General features: G+C 39.0%; 1 protein-coding gene across 1 annotated transcript in view; it reads left to right on the top strand.

Moving 5' to 3' along the window:
- Window positions 1–8,348: 8,348 nt before the first annotated feature.
- The window catches only part of ankrd50 (ankyrin repeat domain 50), a 104,685-nt gene continuing 85,955 nt past the window's right edge, over window positions 8,349–27,078 (top strand). The window contains exons 1-2 of the mRNA XM_020917597.2: window positions 8,349–8,533; window positions 10,765–11,786. Coding sequence (XP_020773256.1) covers window positions 11,272–11,786 — 515 coding nt within the window. The 5' untranslated portion in view covers window positions 8,349–8,533; window positions 10,765–11,271. The remainder of the gene's footprint in view (window positions 8,534–10,764; window positions 11,787–27,078) is intronic.

Raw genomic sequence — 27,078 nt, 5'->3', positions numbered from 1 at the left:
ATGTTAGGTGGTTGAGTGTTTGTGATTACTCGGCAGCGCAGTTCGATATATAGATTTGTTTATCCGCTGGGAGCCTGCGGGGGGCGCCTCTCTCTCTCTGCAGCTCTGATTAGCACCACAGGTTACACATCAGAATGCATCCCCAGTAATCCAGGGACTAGCATATTATTGCATTAAAGCCCACTACAAACCCAATAACGCTTGCAGTGCTACTTTCAGACCTTGATAGGGAATTAAGCTGTATAGATAAAAGACAACTGGAGTGCTATTTTGAGAGTTAGGAACATTTAGACTTTTTATTTTTATTTTTTGTATGGATTTGAATATTCTCCTTATGTCATGGCAGGGTAAAGGTGCTACATAATATTACTGAAATTGGATTCTTGTGAGCTTTAAGTCATGTTATAAGGTTGTTACCTCAGCAAAAAAAAAAAAAAAGTTGTTAGAGTAATATTTATTTTAGTCTGTTTACATCTCCAAAGCTCAAAATGGTCTGTTCCACCTTGTGATGTCATCTAGTGGTAGTTTTCAAGTTAGCACCTCCTTTTACCAGTAGTAGAGTTTGGAAATTCCAGGACAGAAATGATCTAAATGTTTACACTTCCTGTATTACCACATGGCATCACAAGGTGGAACAGAGTGTTTTCTGTTTGAGAAACGAACACAATAAATATTGAGGTTTTGTGTGTGAAATGTGTGATTGAAACAAAACCCAAAACTCCAGCTTTGTTTTTTGTTGAGGAAACAACATTATAACATTTCAGAAAACAGAGTTTAAAGGTGCAGTATGCAAGACTTCTAGTGTAGGATCCACCACCTGATTGTCTCCATGGAAGATGTTATTGCATCCGATATTCCATAGAAAGGCATTTAAAGGGACAGTTTGGAATTTTGGACATAGGACTTCATTTCCTAGTGAGTCAAAGTGTTGGAGACGTGTGGAGACACTTTTTAAAATATTCCATCCAGTCCTTGTTTTTGCAGAGGTCGCTGGGGCTAGGCTAGTGCATGTCAATGGCCATAGTTAGCCTGTAGAGATGCGCGGATTGCGGTTACAACCGCGGACTCCGTGGCAGATGACGTGACGAAAAATAATATTTTAATTAAATTTGGGCGGGTGGCGGATTCACTACTCAAATAAAAAACTCTGAACTCGGAGCAAATGGGAGGAGACCGAGCGGATGGCGGGCGGTTGCGGTTTTGAAAAACTGTGGTTGCAAATGGATAGCGGGCGGATGATGAGTTTTGCGATGCGGTTTGCGGATGAAAAAGTAGTCCATCCGGGCATCTCTATTAGCCTGCCAATAAAAACGTGCCAGACTGTCGATGTATATTCCTGATAGATGCTAGGTGATATCAGTCCGCCCCTGCCAAGCTTTCTATCAGGAAGTACAACTCGCTGCTGCTGCTCAGACATAAATCCTTCAAATGCAAGATTAATTTTACTTCTAAAATTATCCTATTAACACAGCCATTTACATCGACAGTCTGGTGTAATAATAGATTTGCTTTGGGTGTTTTGTGGAGTGGGTAAGACTGTTTTTAGTGGCAGGATAACTATGGCCATTGACATGCACTAGCCTAGCACCAGTGACCTCTGTATAAATACAAGGACTGGATAGAATATTTTAAAAAGTGTCTCCACACGTCTTCAACACTCTGGCTCACTAGGAAATGAGGTCCTGTGCCCAAAATTCTGGCCTGTCCCTTTTAAATATCCATTTGCCATTTATTTAATTTGTGGTTTGTTCTTTGTCTTACTGTGAGCGAGGGTTGCCACTCCATAGATCTAACTTGGCCTCTTGGTGTCACCTGCTTGCCGACATGTAGATAAAATGTGCAGACCATATGGTAAAATTTCAAGGCAGACGTCAAAGCAGAGTACAAATTTTTCAACCTTACCTTACCTAAACTAGGACCGACTCATCCATAAATAAACACTTCCATCTTAACAGTCTCCATTAACCTTAAAGGACTCTGCATTTTTCTCATTCTTTTCATAATTTGCACTGAGAGACAATGAAAAGAAATGGTTATAAGTATAGTTGTCTTCAAACATTTTGCTCATACAGGCTGAATTTATGCTATAGTTTTCTTGATGTGGCTGCAAATCTGTCGCTATAATTACATTTAATTTATCAAACCGAAAGAAAGAAAATATATTTGACTAGATCATGATGTCAGAAAGCATGTAGCAGCTAAAAAACACATTTTTAAACACATATATCGTATACATTCAGAGTACATGAACCCTGAGCATGTTTGAGTCATATATTAGTAACACTCTGTTTGCTCTTAGTGAAGTACTTGGCCAATAGCTTAATATAGACTGGCCACAGTACAGAAAGAAAATCAAGCTAACCTACTTTTGAAAAATTAAACCCTTGTGTAAATAAGTGCATCGTTTTGAGTTGCTCTTTTGTTGTAGCGGGTACACCACATACTTGTCTCCATAGAGATGTTGCTGTGTTGTCAGGAAACTTCCAGCAATAAAAACTTATTTACAGCGTTTTGAGTGTAAGAGGGTTTGCCTTTCTACAGATTTGGCCTTTAACTTGGCTTAGAGATAACATCCCTGGAGATACATGCATACATTTCATGCCATCTTGTAGAACATTATAAACAAAGTGGGTTTGGTCACTTGACAAATTTCTGAAAATCATCCGAATGATTCTAGTGAAGGTGTATGGACTTTAAAACACACCTGTATTACCACTTTGAGAGAAGAACTCAGATTGAATATGCAGGATTTGTGTGTTAAACATGTGTGAATAAAACAAAACACAACTCCAGATACTGTTTGTGATGAGGAAACAACATTATAACATAGATCAGAAAATATCGTAATATGGCATGTTCTCAGGCACTCATACATTCATGAGTGTATCGAAACTCTCTAGGCTACAAGGATGGTGAAGTGCCTTGCCCAAGGACAGAACAGCACCAACTTGACTTTTATGGTGATGTTGTTTTCTGCAATATTATGTAATGTGTGAATCTTGTGCTTGTTTGTTAGTCACTTTCACATTTCACTGACTCAAGCAACACTCACTCTCTTCATCTGTCACCGCCATAATCCCCACTTACAGAGGACATATCTCCATCTCATATCTACACTATTAACATCAACTGATCATTTTAGTCTTTAAAGGATCTGTACCTGATTTAATTGTTGAGTATAAACTAAAGTAGACACCAAAGACAGGGTCACCTCCTTTTGTCCAATCAGGCACATTAGCCACTAGAATCAGCTGCCTGACATGATCCCACACATTTGATTCTCTGTCATAGTGCATTCTCAAGATTAAAAAAAAAAGCTTAAAGAGGTGATATTATGCAAAATCACCTTCTTGGAGCTTTCTATATTATATTCCCTTATTTTAAAAATGCCTGAAGAGTCAATGTGCAGTAGTTTCATTAGCAGGATGCGGCTGATTGTGCTGTGATAGCTCTGAAGAGGACAATTTATGTTCCAGCGTGAAATCGTCTACATCACAGCGACGTGAACCCCTATGCACAGCATTGACTGGCACTTACGAAATTTTCTAACTACGTGTCGAAACAATGCAGATAGCAAGGGAAACCGACGCAGACAATAAAGGCGACTGGTCCGCTCTACATCCACTCTTCATACATTTCTGGTACTCCGCTCTGCTTGACTCATTCAAAGAGCGACCATCTATGTCTTCTCTTTCGTTTCTTATTTCAACATTTATACCAGAAGCATTTGTTCCTCGATATCTATCAGCTACAACTCCATCAGCGTCCTCTTCCGCTGAGTCGCCATTGTTCAATGACCGGTCGCCACAGTAACCAGCAGGTAAACACTCCACCGAGTTCATGCGATTTCCTGACTCACCACCCCTTAGCGTTGTGGCGGTGAATTACTTTACGGTACATTGACCTCAGTGCCAACAAGGCGACGGCGGCAGTGTGCGTTGAGTTGACGCAGAGCTATACTTCGCCCTTAATTTAGCGTGGGGAGCAAAGGGACGGGGGACTCAAAGCATCAAAAATTTAACTGAAACTTGAAACAGGTTATTAAACATGTTAAAATGTTGTTTGAATACAGTATTTTCAAAACAATAAAAGGTCAACATGATGATCTAAATATGTAATGTGTTTGCAGTTAATACCCCACAGAAGTGTAATACCCCTTCTTCAAAGTAGGCAAGGATTACAAAACTATAAACACAAAACCACATGAAATGATGCTAGACACATGTTTCTGAGTCATGGTGCAATATCTGAATGACAAAAAGGACAAAGTGGGTGCGGCTAAAAGTTCAAACTACCTCATGGTTCAAAACCCTTTAAGTTTTTCTTTTCCTCCTCCACCCAAACCCCGCATGCACCAGGTCCATCATCCCCATGTGGGTGAAATACACTGGACATCTTTGCTTTCAGAACATTGGTGATTACAACCCAGTCAGGTGCACTGGAACTCTCCCAGGTGCGTCTATGGGGAGTCATAAATAAGTTATAAGATGAGCCGCCAGCAGGTTAGATCAAAACGCAGCAGCCTATGAGCCTCCCGGGCCTCATCGCTTCCTGGAGGAAATCGAAAAAGTACAAAATATAACTCACTATATGTTAGAGTTGTATTTCAGGGTGGCATTCTGATATCGAAAAAGATGTTGGACAAATAGAGAAGTTATTTGGAAAAGTGTGGTTAGATTTTCTTCCAAGAGGAGATTTGGGCCATCTCTGGTTTTGGTTAGTGCTCTATTTACATTGTGGCTAATTCAAGAATAATTTATACAGAAAAACAAGTATACGAACTCGAACTTTAAAGGTCCTATATTACACAAATTAACAGATAGTGAAGGTGAACAAGCTTGTAATGTAAAAACTTACTCTGATGAAGTAAAAAGTGGGCAAAAAGTTTGAAGCACTCTGTTGGAATTAGAATAAAAGTCCTTTAATGGTTTCATGAGACATGCCAATATGTTTTTATCAGGGCACACCACCCACTGAGCACTTTTAAAGGAGTAAGAGATGAAGATAAAGATGTATATGTGGACAGAAGTACCCACAGTATTGCCCTGTTTAAACCTAAAAACACTCTGAATTACAATAAGTAAATATATTGACAATAAAACACTGGAGAGTAATTTGAGGAAAGCACACAACCGGTTTAGGGGAATGGACTGAAGTCTATCTCTTCGTTTAGGTCAGGATATTGGGTGGATTTCAGGGCATCGATCCAATAGGTCTCACGCTGCAGCAGTTTTTTTTTTTTTGTTTTGTTTGTTTTTTTTGCCCCCTCTAGGATCTATGTGAACAGTTTCAATGACCATTTCTATATTACACAAATTTGACTCTTGTGAGCTTTAAGACATGTTTTAATCGCACATGTTTATCACACAAATCCTGCAAATTTAGGTTTTGTTCTTCTCTCAAACTCTGTTCCATCTTGTCATGTGGTAATAAAGGAAGTGCTCCACTGTGCTTTTAAACTTCGTACACCTTCAATAAAATCATTTAGATAGTTTCAGCCTTGGAACTGGCAATCTCTACTGAACTAAAAGGTAAAAGGAGCTGTTAACTTGAAAACTCCTGCTTAATTGCATCATAAGGTGGAACAGCGCTACTCAAACTCTGTGAATAAAAAAAAAAAAAACACAAATTCAGGTATGTTTTTGATGAGGAAACAACATTCTAACATACATCAGAAAATAGTGTAACTTTAAACAACCTGCTACTGGCCAGAGTGCACCCCATCCAAGACCTATCCCCTGAGAAAGCCAAATTGTTTCAACCAATTTCTACCAAAGAAGTAATATTAACAGCTTTTAATCTTAATCGATGTACACCAGCAATGTCGTATGCATGTTCAATGAGTGTAAATATGCTACATAATGTTCAAATTAGATTGGAGTTCAGATTTTTCAGAGTCAACGGTGCATCTCTAGACTTTTCGACATGAGAAAGATTGGAAATAAGCATGTATCTTCGAATACTCTTACAAATAAGTTGTCTGAAAATACTGCAGTTGTGTAGATACCATGGGTCACATCCAGGCTCTCAGGGAATGAGTCATGATGGTCTGAGAAAAATTAAGTGGAGAAATATGATACATGTAATGATTTCAGTTCCCAATTGAATAAGGAAAACTTAAGAAGCAAAAAGGCATGCAGTAACCAAAACTTTGATGATTAGGTAGCACACAACACAACGCAAGCACGCCTGGGTATTACAATGCAAAACGAAAACTATTAAAAACTGATGTTGAGTTTTAAAACCTACTTCCTCATCTGACCCGCATGTACTATAAAACAGTGGCTTATTTTAAGAAACTGTGAGACCATCCATAGGCTTGTGTAGGAGCAGCTCTGACGTCTCTGGTGTAAATTGACACTTTTAAATATAGGCCTATATGCATGTATATGTGTATGCAGCTTCGCCTACATGACGTGTTGCTTTAGCTCCAGGTGTAATTTCAGAATGTTGCTATTTTATTCTCAATTTTCCAAAGTCGACAAAAACCATGTCTCTTCAGATCAAAAGCTCAAATCAAAAGAGACTGGAATGACACCAGGGGAAGGAGACAAATAAAAACACGAAGAGGTGTAAACAATGTTAAGCTCTCCGTGGAGACATGATGTGGATGTTTGTGTTGAGTTTATAGTTGGCATACTCACTTTCAAAGCCAAATGATAAGTGTAAGGTCATGGATGCAATGGAAACTCAGAGGACGCTGTAATACAAATGCAAATACAAATACAAACACAGTTATTTTAACACAGCCTCTCTACAGACTGTAAGTCAGAAGGTCTTTCTAACCACACAGCCCACAGTAACTGCACTGGGCACAAGATGGTGCTTAGAGACACTACAGTCCTTATTACCCTCGAAAAAAAGCAGCACCACTAACTCAAGCCCGCCATATTTGGAAAGAAATATTAATCTGATAAAATAAGTATGAAATTAAATGTATATAAAGCAGTTATCAGTTGCTGTAGACCTACTCCAAAAACAGCTTTGTAGGAGATTAAGTGGGCCTGTTATGCAAAATCGACTTTTTAGAGCTTTTGTCCATGTTTTAGTTGTTTTCCCTTCTCATTTACCATCTCGAAGTTGTATTTAGAATGATTCATGCATATTTGAATCATCTTTATACTTGTGTATTCAAGACATCATTGCTGTGATCAACCCCCGTTTTCACTGTCACCAGCATACGCACACTGCTCTGTACCAACTTCATTCTCCAATTTATTTATTTATTTTTTAAAAATGGTGATATGCGTAGGATTCTGCACAGCTGTGATAACATTTACAGAGACGGCAGCTCCCATTAGGCAACAGTTTTCTAATGCTGAAGTCAGCTGCCTTATTTCTTTTACTAAGACCAAGTAAGATCCATATTACGAATTTAAATGTTTAAATTAACATAATGATCCACGAGTAGGGCTGGGTATCATTCAGAAGTTGCCGATACGATACATAAGCCACGATACAATACATATCTCAGTACAGTGCACTTTTGATTCGATACGATATATTTCAGTACTGTTCAGTAAAAAATAAAGGCAAAATCATGGTTGTAACACTAAAAGTCTTTGTTAAACCACTTCTTGTGTAAAGTTAATATGAAACACAACACTTTAATCATGAAAACAGTGAAAATTTCAAATGTGTGACATAAACGAGTTTCCTTCCTCTGAACAAACAACAAAACTGTTGCAACAAACAAAATAATTTAACAAAATATACCAAAAAATACTCTTGGTGTTATATCGATACAGCAGCCCCCGATATTGATACTGTATCATCACATTATGCCATATGATATATAAATATTTTGATATTTTTGCACAACCCTATCCAATGTCACTGATTATAGCAGACTGAAGCACAATATATCTCCTTTGGAATTATTACTCAAATTAAATTGGTCTTAATAAAGTTACATTGTAGCCTACATTTTTACATTAGACTATAAGCCGATTAATTTATATCTATAAATATTTCATATATTATGTACCTTAATTTTTAAATGACTTAATAGTAGGCTAATATAAAACATCATGCCTTTATAGTGATGCAAACAGATCCTCAGCATGAACAAGAGAACATATTTGAGTCCCTTGTTCCTCACGGAGCGCCTCTGGACACATAACCTCCGCAGAGAAGTCATCAAGGGCACCCGCACATCCCCACCTCAGCAGACCTTCAATCGATCAACACTAACAGCACCTGGAACTACAACTCCCATAAGGCCTTTCGCCGCCCGCTGCTCCGTGCTGCTCGCTCGCTCTGCATGCAGCGAGAGATGTATGCGAGCGTTTGGGGAGGCGGAGAGTCACCACCAGTCGGCTCGCTGTGCAGGAGGAGCCCGACACCAACTGAAAACACCGACCCAAAGAAAGCCATGAAGCCGCTTCAATCAACTAATGTGGAATTTCTATAGCGCCGGCTTCGTCTGTCGAATTTTGCACCGGGATTTTGCCATTTCGGAATAAAAAGGCTGCTGGATACGGGGACTACATTCACGCTTTCCCCAAACGCACCAAGAGGGATCGGCAAAGAGGTGAGAGAGGGGAAAGGCAGTATTTGAACAGCGAGGAAACGAGTGCAAGGGCTCAGTGAATGCGCTGAATTGAAGTTAGTTGTAGTAGAATCGCTTCCACCCGGCGGCAACATGTAGCTCTTGCGCTTTTGTTTGCGTCTTTTTAGGGGACTGAATGCGCGGAGTGTTGGCTGCTCCATTCGGTCTTCTTTTTTTAAAACCCCCATAGGTGTAAACTGTATCCCCCTGTTGAAATGGGTGAGGTGTAGTGTGCGCTTATACAAAAGACTTGGCCACTCAGTCACTGGCTTTTCAATGCACTGTCGCCTTTCTCCAAAAAGAAAAAAAAAAACTAAAAAAACCCGACACAACCTTGGTGGAGATTTTCTGAAAGCGTTTAGGTTAGGTTGCAGCCGGGGAGAGCAGAGGAGTGAACGGGCGCGTTAGGAAGAAGGACACAAAGGTAGAAATGTATAGCAGCCCAGTGTTAAAACCTTGTGCTATTTGCCAATCGTCGCAAAGTCGCCAAGAACACTGTTGCTGTGCGTGCGTTTTCCTCGGCATGGGGAGGTTGGCGAGATTTGGACTCGCTCCAGCTATTGGAACGAGTCAGTAGTAAGCAGTTATTACGGGAGTTGTAAGTCAAAACGATATTGATTTTTAATGATTATCGTTTCCTCGTCTGTTTAAAGGATCCTGGCACCGAGCAGTGTATCCTTAATGCCCCTGTCATAAATACTCCCAATCAAAAGTGTGTCAAAGCTTTTGCGGTGGAGTGACTAACTAGTTCCACACATGTAAGTGCAGGAAGCAAGCGGGTCCTAGGAGGCTTTTTTTTTTTTTTTTTTTTTTTTTTTTTTTTTGTCTTCACACCACCTTTTTGGAGGATGTGGATTGTTAGGCATTCTGAGCTACATAGGAAGGAAAGGGAATCTAGGTTAGAGAAACTGCACGGACCCCTGCCAAGATTCCAGCTAATGTATTTGCAGATAAAAGCAATAGAAAATATGCAGTAGTATTAATTATTATTGCTCCTGTCTTAGTTTAAATACATTTTGCAATGTGTCAAAACGTATATTACCTTTTTTAAAATCAAAACTATAATTGATCCTATTCTGAGATGGCCTGTCATGACGATAATGTGTAATATTGCTGAAGTAGTACTAGTAGTAGCAGTAGCAGTAGTGGTAGTAGGCACAGTAGTAGTTGTTGTAGTACTTAGAGAGTTTCAGAATGATGAAAACATAGCAAATACGTTAATTGATCCTATTCTAAGATGGCCATTTGTGACGATAACGTGTTATATTGCAGAAGTAGTACTAGTAGTAGAAGTAGTAGTAGCAGTAGCGGCAGTAGTCATAGTAGTTGTAGTTGTTGTAGTGGTACTGTTTAGGATGATGAGCAAATACTGTAATTGATCCTATTTTAAGATGGCCAGTCATGATAATAATGTGTTATATTGCAAAAGTAGTACTAGTAGTAGTAGTAACAGTACCAGTAGTCATAGTAATTGTAGTTGTTGTAGTAATTAGAGAGTTTCAGATTGATGAAAAATAACAAATACTTTAATTAATCCTATTCTTAGATGTCCAGTCATTGTGATAATGTGTAATATTGCAGAAGTAGTACTAGTAGTATAAGTAGCAGTAATGGTAGTAGGCATAGTAGTAGTTGTTGTAGTAATTATTGAGTTTTGAATGATGAAGAAATAGCAAATACTGTAATTGATCCTATTCTAAGATGGCCATTTGTGATGATAACGTGTTATATTGCAGAAGCACCAGTAGTAGTAGTAGTAGCAGTAGTGGTAGTAGTCATAGTAGTAGTTGTTGTAGTAAATAGAGAGTTTCAGATTGATGAAAAATAACAAATACTTTAATTGGTCCTATTCTAAGATGGCCAGTCATGACAATAATGTGTTATATTGCAGAGGTAGTACTAGTAGTAGCAGTAGTAGTCTTAGTAGTTGTAGTTGTTGTAGTGGTAGTGTTGCAGATGATGAAAAAATAGCTTAAACAAAATATTTTAATTGTTTTGAAATGTGAAAAGTTCTCAAAATGACATATTGTGACGGTAAGAGTTTCTCGTCTTATTTTGCATGTTATATAAATTCCAATACGGTCTCGTGCAGTTCTAATATGCAGTACACAACCCTTTAAATCCACAATATTTTGAAATGCAGCGACGTGATTTGCCAGTAACATGCTTGTCTTTTTGCCTAATTACTTTTCACTTCCCTCTCCACTTTCCAGGGAGGGAGCCAGACCAGAGCCCGGGATGCTTCTGGAGTGACTGACTGCGCACTGGCAACCTCAGCTCTAATGTAATGGAAACCCAGCGCTGTCGCCACGGTACCATCTGAAATGCATCAGCGGAAATCTCTACCCATCTCCCCATGGCTAATCGTATTGGGCGCTGGCTACTGTCTGCTCTAGCTAGTCCGGTGCCCTGCTATGCCCCCCGCCATGCCAAACCTGTCCTCCACTGCCAACAAGGAGCGCTCAGTTCTGAAAGTGCCGTGGAAAAAGTTGGTCTGGCTTGAATTTTTGTAATTTTGACCTAGTTATCCAGCAGTGTGCAACGCGGGTTTTGTTTTGCCACACACACAAGCTTAAGATAAACACAAGGACGCCCCGTTGTCATTGACATAATGGATGTTCGCTTTTATTGCCAAACTCTACCGGAGTCGAAAATGTGAAAAGGGCAAAATGAACCCAGTCCTATGAAGAAGAGGACTATCTTGGCCATATATATCGAAAATGGCTCAGACCAGTTTGCTGCAGGGGAAGCGCTTTTACTGCCGGGAGTGGGTTTTCCATAAGATCCAGCATTGCCTCCAGGAAAAGAGCAACAGCCTGACCGGATTGACTCCTAATAAGCAACCCCCACCGCCAGCTCCCAGCGGGGGGCCATCCACTACACCCGGTACCCTAACTCCTGCCTCTGCTAACCCAAACAAGACCACCGGTTCATGGGGGGTGCTGCTGGTAGGTGGTCCAGGTAGCGGAAAGACAGCATTGTGCACAGAGCTGCTCTGGCCAGCGTCCGGTCAAGGTACCCACCGGGGTTTGAACCAGCAGGGATTGGCGTTCCACTTTTGCCGAGCGGACGATTCGGATACCCTGTGCGTGGGGGGGTTCGTGAGGGGGCTCGTGGCTCAGATTTGCGGCAGCGGGTTACTACCGGGTTACGAGGAGAAGGTGCGCGACCCGGCTGTGCAGAGCGCGCTGCAACCCGGGGAGTGTGAGAGGAACCCCACAGAGGCGTTTAAGAGGTACACTTGTACACACAAAAATCTGATCTTACTACTACCACTACAAACTACTTCTACAACGACAGCTTCTACTACTATTACTACCATGAACTACTTCTACAAGAACAGCTAATACTACTACTGCGACAACTGCAACTTCTACAATGACTACTACTATTAATACTACTACTACTACTACTACTACTACTACTACTAACAACTACTTCTGCATTGACAACTACTAGTACTACTTCTACAGCAACTACAACTTCTACAACAACTACTACTACAGCTACTACTAGCAGCTACATCTACAATTTCTACAACTTCTACAACAATTACTACTACTATTACTCCTACTCCTACTACTACAACTACTTCTACAACAACAACTACTACTACTACAGCAACTACATCTACAATTTGTACAACTTTTACAATAACTACTACTACTACCACTACAACTACTTCTACATCGACAACAACTAGTACTACTTATACAGCAAGTACAACTACAACTTCTAAAACAACTACTACTACTACTACTACAACAGCTACATCTACAATTTCTACAACTCCTACAACAATTACTACTACTATTACTACTACTCCTACTACTACAACTACTTCTACAATAACAACAACAACTACTACTACAGCAACTACATCTACAATTTCTACAACTTCTACAACATCTACTATTACTACTACTACATCTACTCCTACTACTGCAACTACTACAACAACTATTACTACTACTATTACAAGACATGACTGCACTGACTTTGTTGAGGAATAATTTAGGGCTGTAGTCCTAATTTACAGTTCATTGTATCCACTTTTATGTCCTCCGTTTGGATCATTTCTAGGGTTTAGCCCTAGATTAGACCTGGAATTGTAAAATAATAGAAAGGCTATGGAGTGAGTTAGCTGAAGATCTGAGAGTGATTCATGAGTTTAATCTCTTTTTTAAAACATTTTAGTACAACATTTCTCAGTGCTTTTCTCTTTGAATAGTTTATACTAGTTTTTGCATGAAGTCCCACGCATCAGTCGACCAAGAAGTTCTTTAGTTGACTACAGCCCCACACTTAAATAAAATGTTTTTACTTCTACAACTACTATTACTACAACCGTTACTACCACTACTACCGCTACTGCTACTACCACTACTACTACTATAACTATTACTACTACTACTAGTACTACTACTACTGCTGCTGCTACTACAACTGCTTCTACTGCTACTGCTACTGCTACTACTACTACTACCACTACCACTACTGCCACTACTACTGCTACTGCTACTATTATTGCTGCTGGTACTACTGCACTACTACTACCACTACTACCACTACTGGTACTACTACCGCTACTACTACTACTACTACTACTGGTACTGTTACTACTGCTGCTACTACTACTACTGCTACTGCTTCTACTACTACTTCTACTACTACCACTACTGCCACTACTACTGCTACTGCTACTATTATTGCTGCTGCTACTACTGCACTACTACTACCACTACTACTGCTACTGGTACTACTACCGCTACTACTACTACTGCTGCTGCTACTACAACTGCTTCTACTACTACTGCTACCACTACTACTACTTCTGCTACTACTGCTCCTACTTCCTCTACTAGTACTAATAGTACTGCTGCTTCTACTACTACCACTGCTACTACTACTACTACTACTACTACTACTACTACTACTACTACTACTACTACTACTACTACTACTGGTACTATTACTACTGCTGCTACTACTACTACTGCTACTACTTCTACTACTACTACTAATACTGCTGTTGCTGCTGCTGCTGCTGCTAAAATACATGACTGCACGGATTTCAATGTTGAGAAGAGGAGAAGAAAAATCAGTTTGTTGAGGGAGAGTTGATTATAACAATGCTGGCAATGATGAATTCACAAACACTCAAATATTTTGTTGTGCGGGTGTTTTGATGGTCCTCTTGTTTTGATGGAACAGCTCCAGGCAAGTTGTTACAAACTGAAGCAGATTCTTTCTATTTCATATCAGTTAATTAAGAAACATATTCCCACAGCTACGACAAACCTTCAATCATCTATCAAGTATTTTACCCCAAACCCTCCCAGCGCTCACTCAGCAAATCATGTAGTTTCTTGTTGTGGTACATTCTACTGCCAACAAGTGGAGGGCTGGAATAGCAACTTTTTTTATTCAGTAACATTTTCTCAATTTCTGTTTATCAAAATGCCGATTCTGTCTTCTCTATTTGTCTGCCTTTCTCTGTTTGCACTGGCTGATCATAAATCATTAAAACATGAAAAACAGTTTATCAAAAGTATTCCTCACTTACTTTATGAATTGAGAACACCCTCATTTTTCACCGTGATGAGTTTATAAGTGCATTTTAAAACTCTCAAAGATCAGAGAAGAGCTGTGACAGTAAAGCCAACAACAACTAGCATGCTAATTAGATGCAGACAGTACTCAGCAGACTTAGACTGCATCCACACGACAACGTTCCTGGATTTTTTAATTTTTTTTATGGGCTGAAAAAAATTTGCGTCCACACGTGTTGGATCAATAAATATTCACGCCCAGATGACAATGGCGCACTGAGTGAAAATAATGTAATACATATGCCACACCTGTATGTGGTGCTGTTAACAATGATAATAATATTTAATAATGCGTATCTCATCACCGTTTTTTTTTTTCCTTTAAGGTAATTTAGCTTATTGTAGTTGTATCGCAGAAATATAGCCATTTTGTTTTGCAAAAGTTAAACATAAGTTTTCGTTTTTACCCATAAGATTTGGATGAGAATTATTAGAATAACTTGGTCTAATCTGCGTGGTGCGTGTTTTTAGCATTAGCACTGGCAGCGTGTCTCAGTTGCTAGACAATGGGAGCGGCTCGTAAGATACACCTGTCCCGTTTCAGCAAAGGTCTTGCAGACAGAGGCTGCAGCTTTCACAGCATCAAAGGACCCTGCTGATGACAGGGTCTGGTTTGCTTGTCCACACGACAAGGCAACACCGGTGTTCTCCACTCTGGAACCTGTTCTCAAAAAACACTGTTTTTATCCACCTGAAACGCCAGCTCGGTGGACGAAAGGCCAAGACGAATACAAACTTCACCGTTTCGACCAACAACGTTGTGTGGACAGGCCCTTATTTTGACCTAAAGAGCCCTGCAAATTTAGGTTGTATTTTTCTCTCAAATTGAAAACGCTCATGTGGTAAGACAGGAAGTGCTCCGCTGTGTTTCTAAACTCCGAACACATTCACTAGAATCATTTGGATGATTTTAGATCAGGAATTTCCAATCTTAACTGAACTTAAGGCTAAAGGAGCTGTTCACTTGAAAACTACCTCTTCATAACATCACAAGGTGGAACATTTGAGCTTTGGAGATGCACACAGACTAATAATAAAGGGTTATTCAAGTTTGTGTGAATGAAACAAAACACAGCTCCAGGTATTTTGATGAGGTAACAACATTATAACATGACTTAAAGCTCACAAGAGACCATTTTAAGTTAATATAGGACCTTCAAGAACTACAGTATGTTGTGTTTAGTGAACTAGTATGAATACAATGCGCAACAGCAGTATAAAAAAATCATTATTATTGTTGGCATCGGTCAGCAATATTCCAAATGCCAAATGTTCTGACTTATTAAACAGCTTTAGTGCTACCATTAAAACTATATAACCCCAGTCTTATTAAATTATGCTGCAGTTTGGGTTCACTCTATTAATGGCAAACAGGCTCAGATCTGCTCACCAGATGTAACCACAGACATTCACCAAAATGAAGAGTTATTTATGCAAAGAGGTCAATGGAAACTGCTCATAATAGCTACGTTTGGCTAATACGTTTAGCCTTTGTGTCATCTTAGGTACTGTTTGTTAGCGTTGCCATGGCGAAATTTGGTGAATTGCAATTGGTTCCTGGCGCCTTTGTCCAATCGATTATTATAGGAACCAATTCTGGGGTTCGCCGTGTGTCAGGATTTGATTGAATTGGCGCGATGTGGAGTGACTCTTTCTATTTAAAGATAATATCGTGTAACTCAAACTATTGACCCCCACTCATTGGTAATTATAATGATTGATGCCTTCTACACATGCCTCAACCAGATGTGTTCAATGATGAGAAACATTACAGAGACACTTATTATGAAATGGTAGCTTTATTTATTGCGTTGTTATTATGGAAAATAGAACTATAGCGTAGTGTGCCTGGGTTAGTCCTGATTAACCTGGTTTAGTTTAGCTTAGTCAAGATATATGCGTGGTTTAGTGCTGGTTTAGACTTGATTTAGATAGGGATGGACAATTCATTCAAATTTGAATTGTGATATAGTAATTTCTAGAAGTGTAACGATATCCAAGTCTCACAATAAGATATTGTCACGGTATGAACCTCACGGTACGATATTTATTGCGATATCATGGGAAAGCTCACGATATGGAGGGGAGGCTCATGATTAGGAATGTAACAATATCCAAATCTCTTGGTACGACATTTTCACGATATACATCTCACAGTACGATATTTATTGCGATATTTTGTGGAGGCTTACAAACAACACTGTTAATATGATACTTTTTCCTCTTAAAATGACTTGACAAGACTTAATCCAAAGCACTAAGACTAAAAGTGCTTAGAACTGTTATTTCTTCATGTAGTCTGCACTGAAATGGAGCAAAGGACCATGGTCTATGTAGTTCTCTGTCTTTTTTTAGCTATTGCTGCACCATAACTATTAATTTTAGCAAAGAGACTTGCAGTTCAATATATTGTGATGGTCCACAATATTATTGTGAGAACTTTGACAAAATATCACAATATTTTGGTTATTGTTACATCCCTGGTAATTTCTAATAGTGAAGTTTATTTATGTAAGTCTACAGCCAATCATCTGTCAGTTAAAGAGTCATTTTTTTCCTACAATGCCGCTCTGCCAAGATCCTGTTCTGCCAACATACCTGTCCCAAAGGTTTAATCTTAATCAAATGACCTGTTCCTAAACTTAACCCTAACCTTAATGTTGTGAAAATTATATAGTCAAAAATGTACATTTGCTAAGCAATGCATAGTGGCTTGGTGAACATCATTAAAAGACATTGGAGGAATAAATTTGACTATTTTTGTGTTTTAAATTGTAAATAAAAGTCTCATAGAAATATTGAACACAGTGATTATTTTTTATTTATTTATTTACTTACTTACTTTCCCAGCCCTGGACTCAGACCTGGTTTGACCTGCTTCAGTATTGTTTTGCACATTATGCGGTTCTGATTGTTTTACCTGGCTATATCAAATTTTCCTGACTTCGTCCTAGTGTAGATCTGGTTAAAATTCACTCAAGTCCTGGTTTAGACCTGGTTTAGTCCTGGCTCAGTGCATGTAGGTGTTAGAAATCCAGGAACTCCATTTGCCTTGAAACGTAAAATGCACATCGGACCCCTCCCCCTCACCTCCTGACCCTGGCTTACCCCTCCCCCCCTGACTTTTTTATGACTGCTCATGCTCCTGCTACAGTCCCTCCCCCTCCACAGACCCTCCCCTCCCACGGCCTCTCCACTTACTTGATGTCATGGTGGTTTTGTTGGTTTTGTCCCAGAGTTGCCAAGTCCGCTTCGTTATAGCGACTTTGGGTTTCCTTTTTTTCGTTTACCAAATTTGACAGTCACTGGTTGCAGTTGTTTGGGCTTGTTTCTAAGCTGCACTTTCATGTCATAAAATAGCAATTATTTTTTGTTTTTCAGTTTTTCTATAATGAACCCAGTAATGAGTGAAATACAGGCTGTTAACAGTCGATTTTAGTTTTAAACCAGCAGATGCCAAATATGCTCTTAATCCCATTAGCATTCGTTCAACTGTGATACAATGTTTAAAGTGAAATGTATTACACGTTTATGAGGTATTTACTGCTAACATAAACTACATTTAGATCACCATGTTACCCTTTACTGTGCTTATTCAAGTTTCATTTTCATTTTGGATGCTCTTGAGTCCCACCTCCTTTTGCTCTCTGTAATAAATCACTCCCCCCTTCAGAGCGCTATCTCATACACAGTCAACGCACATCCGACTACAGCCAGCTACAGCACATCACATCAGGTTTGTGAAGTTGTAATCATAGAGCATGAGTAACATAGGCTTGCAGGTTGAGCTTGTTTCAAACTTTTTTTTTCCCTGAGGCTTTGTCGTTTGTTGCTCTCTGTAAATCTGGCAACCCTGGTCATGGTGGTTTTGTTGAATTTGCCCCCCGGTGACACAGGTTGTGTGGGGCTGTCCTGGCTTGGCTCCTGATTTAAGAAAAGCTTGAGTTATTTTGAAGTGGCTGCAGAGCTCAGGTGGCTGCAGACTTGAGAGGAAGAGAGCTTTGAATTGTGGATGACTCACACACTCCTCTCTGTGGCTAGATACACTTGTTTACATGAGCTATGGTCCAGTCCCTGCACTCCAGCTCCTGGCACAGAATACAGGGCACGTCCAAAGAGATTTGAAGTATTGACAGCAGTACCTGGGTCATCTCAAAAGCCCGGGGTTATTGTGTTATAGCGTGGTAAAAGTCACGATACGCAGCAGTGGGGGAGCTCTGTCTAGAGACATCAATTCAAAATGGGATATAAGTGAAGGGATATTCTGTTGTCATGTTTTGTGAAAATAAGCAGCTTTGTACTTCAGAACTTTATTGAAAAAGCTAAATTTGCATATTATTTTCATTTACCTTCCATGGAGCTCAACAGTCCCCACCCACCCCCTGGTTCTGGTAGTAAATGTCTCATTGATTTTTTTCCATAGACTTCACGAAAAAGCAGGCACAGGCATAATCAGCTACTTGGTGACTAATGAGCACAAAACCTAGAATGTTATTTAAAATCTGTTTCTAAACCTGAATAAACTGCGATGTTATTAAAGCATTTCACTGAAATATATTGTGATATATTGTGCATGATCCCCAACATTAAATTAAACTTCCAATATTGTGCATGATGTAAACGTAGTTGCATCATTTCCATTATGAATAATGGAGATGTTTTTTTGCAGTAGGACATGACATGACATTGTGGTTGATTTATGGGTGACTCTTGCATTTCAGGGTCATAGCCAAACATGGGAGACTGTGGAGATAGCTCAGGTCCACAGTGGGTGGGAATGCAGACGGTAGACAAAAGACAGACTGCAGAATGCAAATCAGATGTTATGATTTCAGTGCAGGAGTCAGAACTAGTGTTGGCACAATACTAAATTTCAAACCTGATACTAACCGATACTAAGAAATTCACTCTATACTTGATGCTGATAATTCCATAAAAAAATGCTACTTTTTTTTGTAATATAATATAATTTTTTTTTATTATGTAAAATAATAGCACTTACTCATCTTAGCATGAGGTCTTTCATTAGTTCTAAAGCTCAAAATCATACTAAAACGTTGAGGAAAGCTCAAATTTTGTCCTGTTAACGTGATTTTTTGCAGTGTCAGTACTTGCTCAAATGAATATCTAGTTTCAGTACTAGTTTTTGAATCTGTAAGTACTGGATTTGAGATATGTTTGAGAGCCATAGTCAGAACAGAAACATCCTATACATTCATATTTTCCTCTGGATTGCAAACCCAAAGTTGACGGTTTCCATGAGAACACTAATCACAACACGACATATGGTGGAACTATCACTGAACATTTGGCCATGTTAAGTCCTTGAAAGTTGCCATTACAAAAATATCTCATAGCATAAAATCTGCTTTTGTATTAAGAGCTGTTATTCATGGGTTTCAGGCAAATTACTCCTTATTGGAAAGTTTCTTGAGGACTCTTGCCATTACAAAGCCATAATATTTTGATTTGAATACGCAGGCTGACATTGTGAATAAAGATTTGTTCTCAGTGTCTCGCCTGATAAAATAAAGGTTCAATTAATAAAGAATCTGAATTACTTAATTGCGGTGGTAATAGAGGACTGTTCCCATAGCTTCAAATCCATGAATAACAAGTGAATACTGAACTGCAAGAATAATTAAGTTTTAAGATTTTTTAGAGCATTTAAATGTCAGATTTGACTAGATGTACTGCGATAAACAATTATACTGAAACTATTTTACCACTGACATAGTAACAATAATGCAAGATAATCCCAGTAAACCATATTTAAATAGACAGTATCTTTAAAAAGGCCCGAGCTACAACAAATAGAAAGCAAAATTAACCAATATTTAGCCATAGAAGTTAGTTGTTCAATCCTCTACAGCTCAAATCTTATTGTATTACAACAAAAATCTCTCAAATCTCCCCACTTTTACAAAGAAAAATTACACATGATAAATATTAAGCCCTAAATATATTGTTCCCGCTTTCATATATTGAAGCATAAGTCAATGTGTTCATTATCGGCACAGGCCTAGATTTGAGTTTTGATTACTTTAAAGGTGGTGGAGAGTAAGGCCCGACCAATATGGATTTTTTTTGAGGCCGGTATAATACTGATAAAATGGGAGTTGGAGGTGCTGATAGCTGATATAGAAGCCGATATATTTAGTGATGTGAAAATTCACTGTAAATCTTCAACTGATTATAAAACTTAGGCCTGACTCTACTGGATGTTAAATTGGGTTTGTTTAGGCTACCTTTATTGTTATTCTGCCTCTTTACAGTCATATTTAAAGACAGTATGTCAGCCTAGTGGCATTTTTGCATCACAATTCTAGCCAGTAAAGCCAGTAAGTAAACTACCACTATCAGCCTTTAGCGGTAAATGCGTGTGCGTCGTGGTAATTAATTATATGTGCATGTATATGACGATCATTCACACATCTATTCACAGCTCATTTACATATCACTGCAGGCCCAGTAACATGTGTACAGCCACTGTAGTCACTTAAGGTACCACACAGTCACTTAAGGTACCACACAGTCACTTAAGGTACCACACAGGCTGTTTATGTGTGGTATCTTACAGTAGCTAAGTGCTAACCAATGAGAAAGAACCAAAAGTATCTTCAAAACTCACACATTTGCAACACTCACCGCTCATACAGACACCTCTCAGACACAAATTTTCACAAGTAAGTTTAATAAAAACAGCAGTAGTTTTGTTTATAGGCTAAACTGCACTGTAGTTCACTTTTATTTCTAGTCAGAATCATGGATCAGACACAATAGTGTTTAAAGCAGTACCTTAGTGTTGTGCACATGGACTTTGTAAACAAGTGCAAGTGAGACAGACACAGACAAATTACTCCGCTGATAAATATTGATGAGGCGACACATATTAGGACATTTATCTATCTGTAAATTGGATTAAATGGACATAATATAGAGTCTAAACTTTATAACGAGGTATTAAATGCCCACGTGGACTATCGGGCCATATCGGATACATTTTGGCCGATTGCTGATATGTTTCCAAGTGCCCATGTCGCCCGATGGGTTGGACCCTAGTCGAGAGTGCATCAGTTGCTTTTTTCTATGAAGCTGTTATTGCTTTGTCTGGAATGTTTCACAGTATGGCATGAAATGTTGCAATCTTCATGGAGACCAAACCAAACCAAGTTACAGGCCAGATCTGTGGAAGGGCATTCACAGTCAAAAGGTATTTTGAACATTCAAGGCAGAGCATATAGACATATCCATAGAAACAAGCAGGTGATAGTCTCCTAAACAAAAAGTTACATCGTGCATCTTTAAATCAGTGGGATTGGAAAGTTTGAACTCATTCCACCGCCTCAAGTACAATTCCTTTTTGTCCATTGTACAAGATCTGTTCGTGGTCAGTTTGTTTGTACAGTTACTTTTTTTGTACAGCTACATCTCAACTTCCTGCCAGTGTCGTCTAATGCCAATGTTTTAAAGCCCTGTATGACCTCTCTGACTTTGCAGCAGTAAATATATCCAAGATTGAGGTACAGTTGACTCTCCAGTGTCGTGCCGGGGCCTGTAACTCAATCAAGACGAAGTGTTATTGTAGGCGGTTGCTTTTTAAAAACCGGGGGGCTGTCTCTCCCTCCGTGCAACCATTTAGGTTAGAGGCATGGCCAGTCTGCACTGTATAGTTCAGGAATGTAAGCGGCGCGTACCCTTGCTCACGTTTCTCTGTTCCGTCTGGCCATCTGGTGACGCTCATTGCACTGTATCCCTCCACATGCTGAACGGGAGAGGGGGTAGAGAAAGTAGGTCAAACGTTCAGCTAGGTAAATCATCGTTGAAATGCTTGCCCGAGTCAACACGACTTATTGAATAGAGCTAGTTCCCAAGGAAGTGAGCAAAGTCTTGTCATCTGCTCGTAATCACGTAGTCTCTGGAGATGGCTGTGGTCTGACCCTCGCAGATAAAAGGCAGGTTATCGAAAGGGATGTAAACAGAAAGTAGAGCCAGGAGAGGAGGTGTGTGGGTTCGCAGTGGAGCTCTGCTATGTGCTGGACTGAGTGCAAGGGACATTTGGCAAGCCAGCAAAAGAGAAGAAAATACTGGCAAAACGTTGGTTTGGGGCCTTGTCATTCTTGCACTATTGTGTAAATGAATGTACAGTAATAATGCTGATGAAAAGATTAGGAGAAGTTTTCCAAAATTGGCCGCTCTTAAGTTTTCCGACGGAAGGTTTGACCTCGGAAGCCTGAGAGAAATAAACACCGAAAAACAGAGGATGTGCTGCACTTTTTTTTTTTACCGAAATAGAATTATTATGTCATGTTTAGGTGCATCCTTGTAACCTTGTTTTTTCTTGTTTTAATCATATTCATTGTTTTAATATGTCTTTATCCAGCAAATTATATGATAGCATGGGAAGAATTGACACAAAATTTACGCTCTCCTGGTTTGTCTACATAATTTTGACTTTAGAGTTACTGCTTGAATCCAGAATTAAAACTTGAATCTTGAATTTGACCCTCCAAAAATAAATAATTTCAATCTACACACAAAAATCTTTAACATTACTTTATCTTTCAGAAAGTCTGAAAAAGTATTCGTAGAGCCGGTCATATATTTGAGTAATGATAACCGATTAGACAAGAGTAAAGTACAAAAAAGGTAACAGTATCACTTTTGTTTGGTATGATCGTTATTCTCACAACAACTGTAAGACCTTTCATATTGGTACAACCCTAGATGTGGTCCATATTGTATACTTTTTTATTATTATATTGAATGGGAGTACGTGGGAGTCTGTGTCAGAAATTGTGGTTGGAGTTGATGGCCTGAACTCTTGTCTCTTGGTAATGATTGACTTTTGGCGTGGTACTCTTACATGGCTATTTGACTAGACATTTCAAACATGACTAACTCTTTAAACACATGACGAGAACTTCAAGGATTTATCGATTAATCATGACTTGTTGACAATAAAAAAAAAAATTATAATTGTATTTTGTAGGGATGTAACAGTAACCGAAATATTGTGATATTGTATCGTAAAAAGTCTCACAGTAACATCGTGGGCTGTCACAATATATCGAATCACAAGTTTGATCACTTTGCCTAAATGTATTGTTTTATAGTAGCAAAAGCTAATAAATATAAAAAACTACATATCCCATGATTCATTTTAGTGCAGACAAGACAAAGAAATATGTTTTTTACTTGAATTCTTGGGATTATGGCAGTAAGGATTCACACCAAATCTTGTCAAGGTATTTTAAACTCAAAAAAGTATCCAATCTACAATTATATCAGCCTTTCAAAAATATCGCAATATCGTACCGAGAGATTTGGATAGCGTTACATCCCTAATAGTGGAGCTGTTGAGGACCAAAATAGTTCGCTTTTATGGTACAAGCATGAAATTTTGCCACATTACTAACACCCCCAGGACTAATATTTCTAAATGTGGAACCAAGCCTAAGTCGACCCTGGAGCCGAGAACTGTGCATGACACAAAATGGACTGTATGAAAATGGGGTAGTAGTTTTTTATGGGTATACTTTATACTTTTATTCAAGCACAAGTTTTGCAGTAGTACTTGTCAATGAGTAGATGTTTTGCTATGTAACTGTACTTGTACTGTACTCACAGAAGAGCTGATTGAACCATTGGGGGAATAACAGACTAGAAAGATCAAACCTACACAAAACTATTTTCATGAAGTTTTACTTTTGCCTTGAAGTGGGACTTAAACACCTAAACTCCACCCACAAACACATTTCAAATAGCGCTGATAAACTGAGTGGTACCTGGAGGACTAAAGGAGAGAGGGGCGGGGCTAGGGGGTATAAGGAACAGCGTGACTGATCTGACAGGCATCCACACTACAAACTCCACTCCTACAGCCAGGGATTTGTAAACAGAAAAAACTGGCTGTAATCAGGGCAGTTCTACGTGATGTCACATAGTACTTGATATCACAGAGGCCACTAGAGTTCACACACTCTCATTTTTACACATTGTTGCTCAGATTCTTTTGCTAATTTACCTAGTTTGCTCTAAAATTACCAAACAAGCACTAGAAACAGTAAATGACACTATTAAAGTAGTAAATGACGCTGTGTAACTTTTTGATTCGGGGTCCGTCACCTGCTTGTTTCTATGGAGATGTCATTGCTCTGCCTGGAATGTTCTACGGTGTGACATTAAACAGCTCTACTTTACATTTATTCAATTACAAGTGGTTTTATAGTTCAAAAATACCTAGAAAAACAGACATTCTGACTGTGAGCGGGGTCGCCTCTCCACAGATCTGACCTGTAATTTGGCCTTGTTTAGTCTCCATGAAGATAGAAAAGTTTAATGCCACACTGTGAAACAATCCAGACAAAGCAATAACATCTCCATGGAGACCAGAAAAGTTACATGATGCACCTTTAAAAAAACACCATTAGTTTAGTAGCTTTTTTGTTGTTGTTGTTGTTATTTAATGTTTACTTTCACTTTAAAAACAGCATTGAAAGTAGCTAGTATCTTGATACATATTCTTCTTTATAACCTATATGATAATTTAACATTATTTTCCAAAAAAGAAGGTTTAAGCAGTAATTGAGCTCCCCGCCTCGTTTCCATGTCGGCCATTTTGTGACATGCGCTGTACTCGGCTCCAGAGTCGACTTGGGCTTGGTTCCATATCCAGAAATGTTGGTCCTAGGGCTGTTAATAATCTGGCAAAGTTTCATGCTTGTACCATAAAAATTAACAATTGGGCACTATTTTGGTCCTTAACAGCTCCACTATAATATTTTGATAATCGCAGTCATTGGTGTATGGGTGAATGGTTCCTTGACTATAGTTGCTGCCCTAATTAGGGATGGGCATTCGATGAAATTTTCTTAATCGATCGTCGGAAGAATTAACGATCGATTATCGATTAATCATTAACGTTTTTATATTAAAATTATCATCATTATTATTACTATCTGCACTACTAATGTGCATAAATAAATTCAACTTTACGACATATAAACCGTAACGACTCTAGAGCCACATCAATCCGTTTGAAATTATAATGTGTTTAATGCAGTTTTGCGCAACTCTCACAGAAATGAAACTTAAAACCGCATCTCTAATTTGCATAAACTCAGCGAAGATAAAACTACAGCTCTTGTGTCGCTGATGCGGTCAACTTCTGTCAGATTAAAAGACATGATTCAGTGGAATACAGGTTAGTGTGACCATATTTGCGTTTGTCAAAATCAGGACACAGTACGGGGGGACTCGTCATCGACATTGCGCGACTCTCACCTGGCAAAACTTTTTCCCACTGGACACCGAAACATATGTGCTGCTTTATACACTGTGCACATGGACTCCCACTTGTCCCGAACGTAACGGAAAGCGTGGAATTTCTAGTACAAATCATCGTTAAATACGCATTTGTGCTTCGGTACGCTGCAGACTGACCGACTGTTTGTGTTTGCTCGCTCCTTCTGAGTGTGGAGAGACACATGTACGGACCCCTGTTTGGTCACGCTACGCACAGCAAACTGCATTCGGTTTGTCGATTAAAAATTAACGTAATCGATGAAATTCTTAATGATCAATTATCGATTAATCGATTAATCATGCCCATCCCTAGCCCTAATCATTACCTGTTGCATCAGCCAAGTGTCAAATTGCTTTACAAAATCTCCAACTATCGCCTTTGTAGCATATGTCCTCACCCCATGCTCTGTTTGGCTTCCACGCACTCTGCTGTCTTATTGCTTTATCGCCATCTCTCAGGTGTAAAAGCGTCTCAAGCACATTTGTACACAAATCTCTATGGCTCCCCTGTTGTTCAAGTTACTATCTGATTCCACAAAGCACACATCGTCTTGGCAGCAAACTGCGAGAAAAAAACAGGCGAAAAAAGAGAGGGAAAGAAGGCCAGTAAAACGCTTATTATTCCAACATTACAGCCCCTAATTTGCATCAGGGATAAAGATTCACAGAGGGGTGCAGAAGTCAGTTGAACACAGCATAGTATATGAAGGATTGTACAGTGTATAGCTTGCATTAAAAAGGAGATATTTAAATTCAATTCAATGGGGTATTAACTGCTAACACATATTTAGTAGAAACGTAAGGATATCCAAATCTCTCTGTACGATATTATCAGGATATATGCATCTCACGGTACGATATTTATTACAATATGTTGAAGAGGCTAATATAGTTGTAGACAGGACACTTTTTTGCTTTTAAAATACCTGGACAAGATTTTGGTGTGAATTATTTCCATCATAATCCCAAGAGTAAGTAAAAAACATATTTCTTCATGCTGTCTGCCCTGAAATGAATCATGGGATATGTAGTTCTGTATGTTTCTAAGATGTTGCTTCTGTAAAACCATGCGTTTAACAAAGGAACTTGCAATTTGATATATTGTGACAGCCCACGATATTGAGACAATGTGAGGCTTTTGGCGATCCGATATCACTATATTTTGGTGATTGTTGCATCCCAAATATTTAGATCACCGCGTTACCTTGTATTGTTTTGAAAAATGCTGTATTCTCTGAAAACGTCATATTTACATGTTTTGCAAGTGTCCCTTTAGTTTTTGGCATTCTGAGTCTCCTCTTCCTTTGCTCTCTGTGCTTAATCAGTCCCCCTTCAGGGCGCTATCACAACACAATTAGGGCTGGGCATCATTAAGAAGTTGCCGATATGATACATGGACCACGATACAATACATATCTCGATACAGATTCAGAAAGATATATTTCAAATCAGTTTAAATAAAAAACAAAGTCTAAATCATGGCTGTGATACTAAAAGTCTTTGTTAAACCACTTGTGCGAAGTGAATATGAAACCGTCCATTTTAATCGTCAAAACAGTGACTATTTCAAATGTGTTGCCTGAAAGAGTTTCCTTCCTCCAAACAAGG

Source organism: Boleophthalmus pectinirostris, unplaced genomic scaffold (genome assembly GCF_026225935.1).
Source record: "Boleophthalmus pectinirostris isolate CB_2022bp ecotype Guang Dong unplaced genomic scaffold, ASM2622593v1 HiC_scaffold_23, whole genome shotgun sequence".
Lineage (NCBI taxonomy): Eukaryota > Metazoa > Chordata > Actinopteri > Gobiiformes > Gobiidae > Boleophthalmus > Boleophthalmus pectinirostris.
Note: the sequence above shows the minus strand (reverse complement) of the source record. Positions and strands in the feature narration are given on the sequence as shown.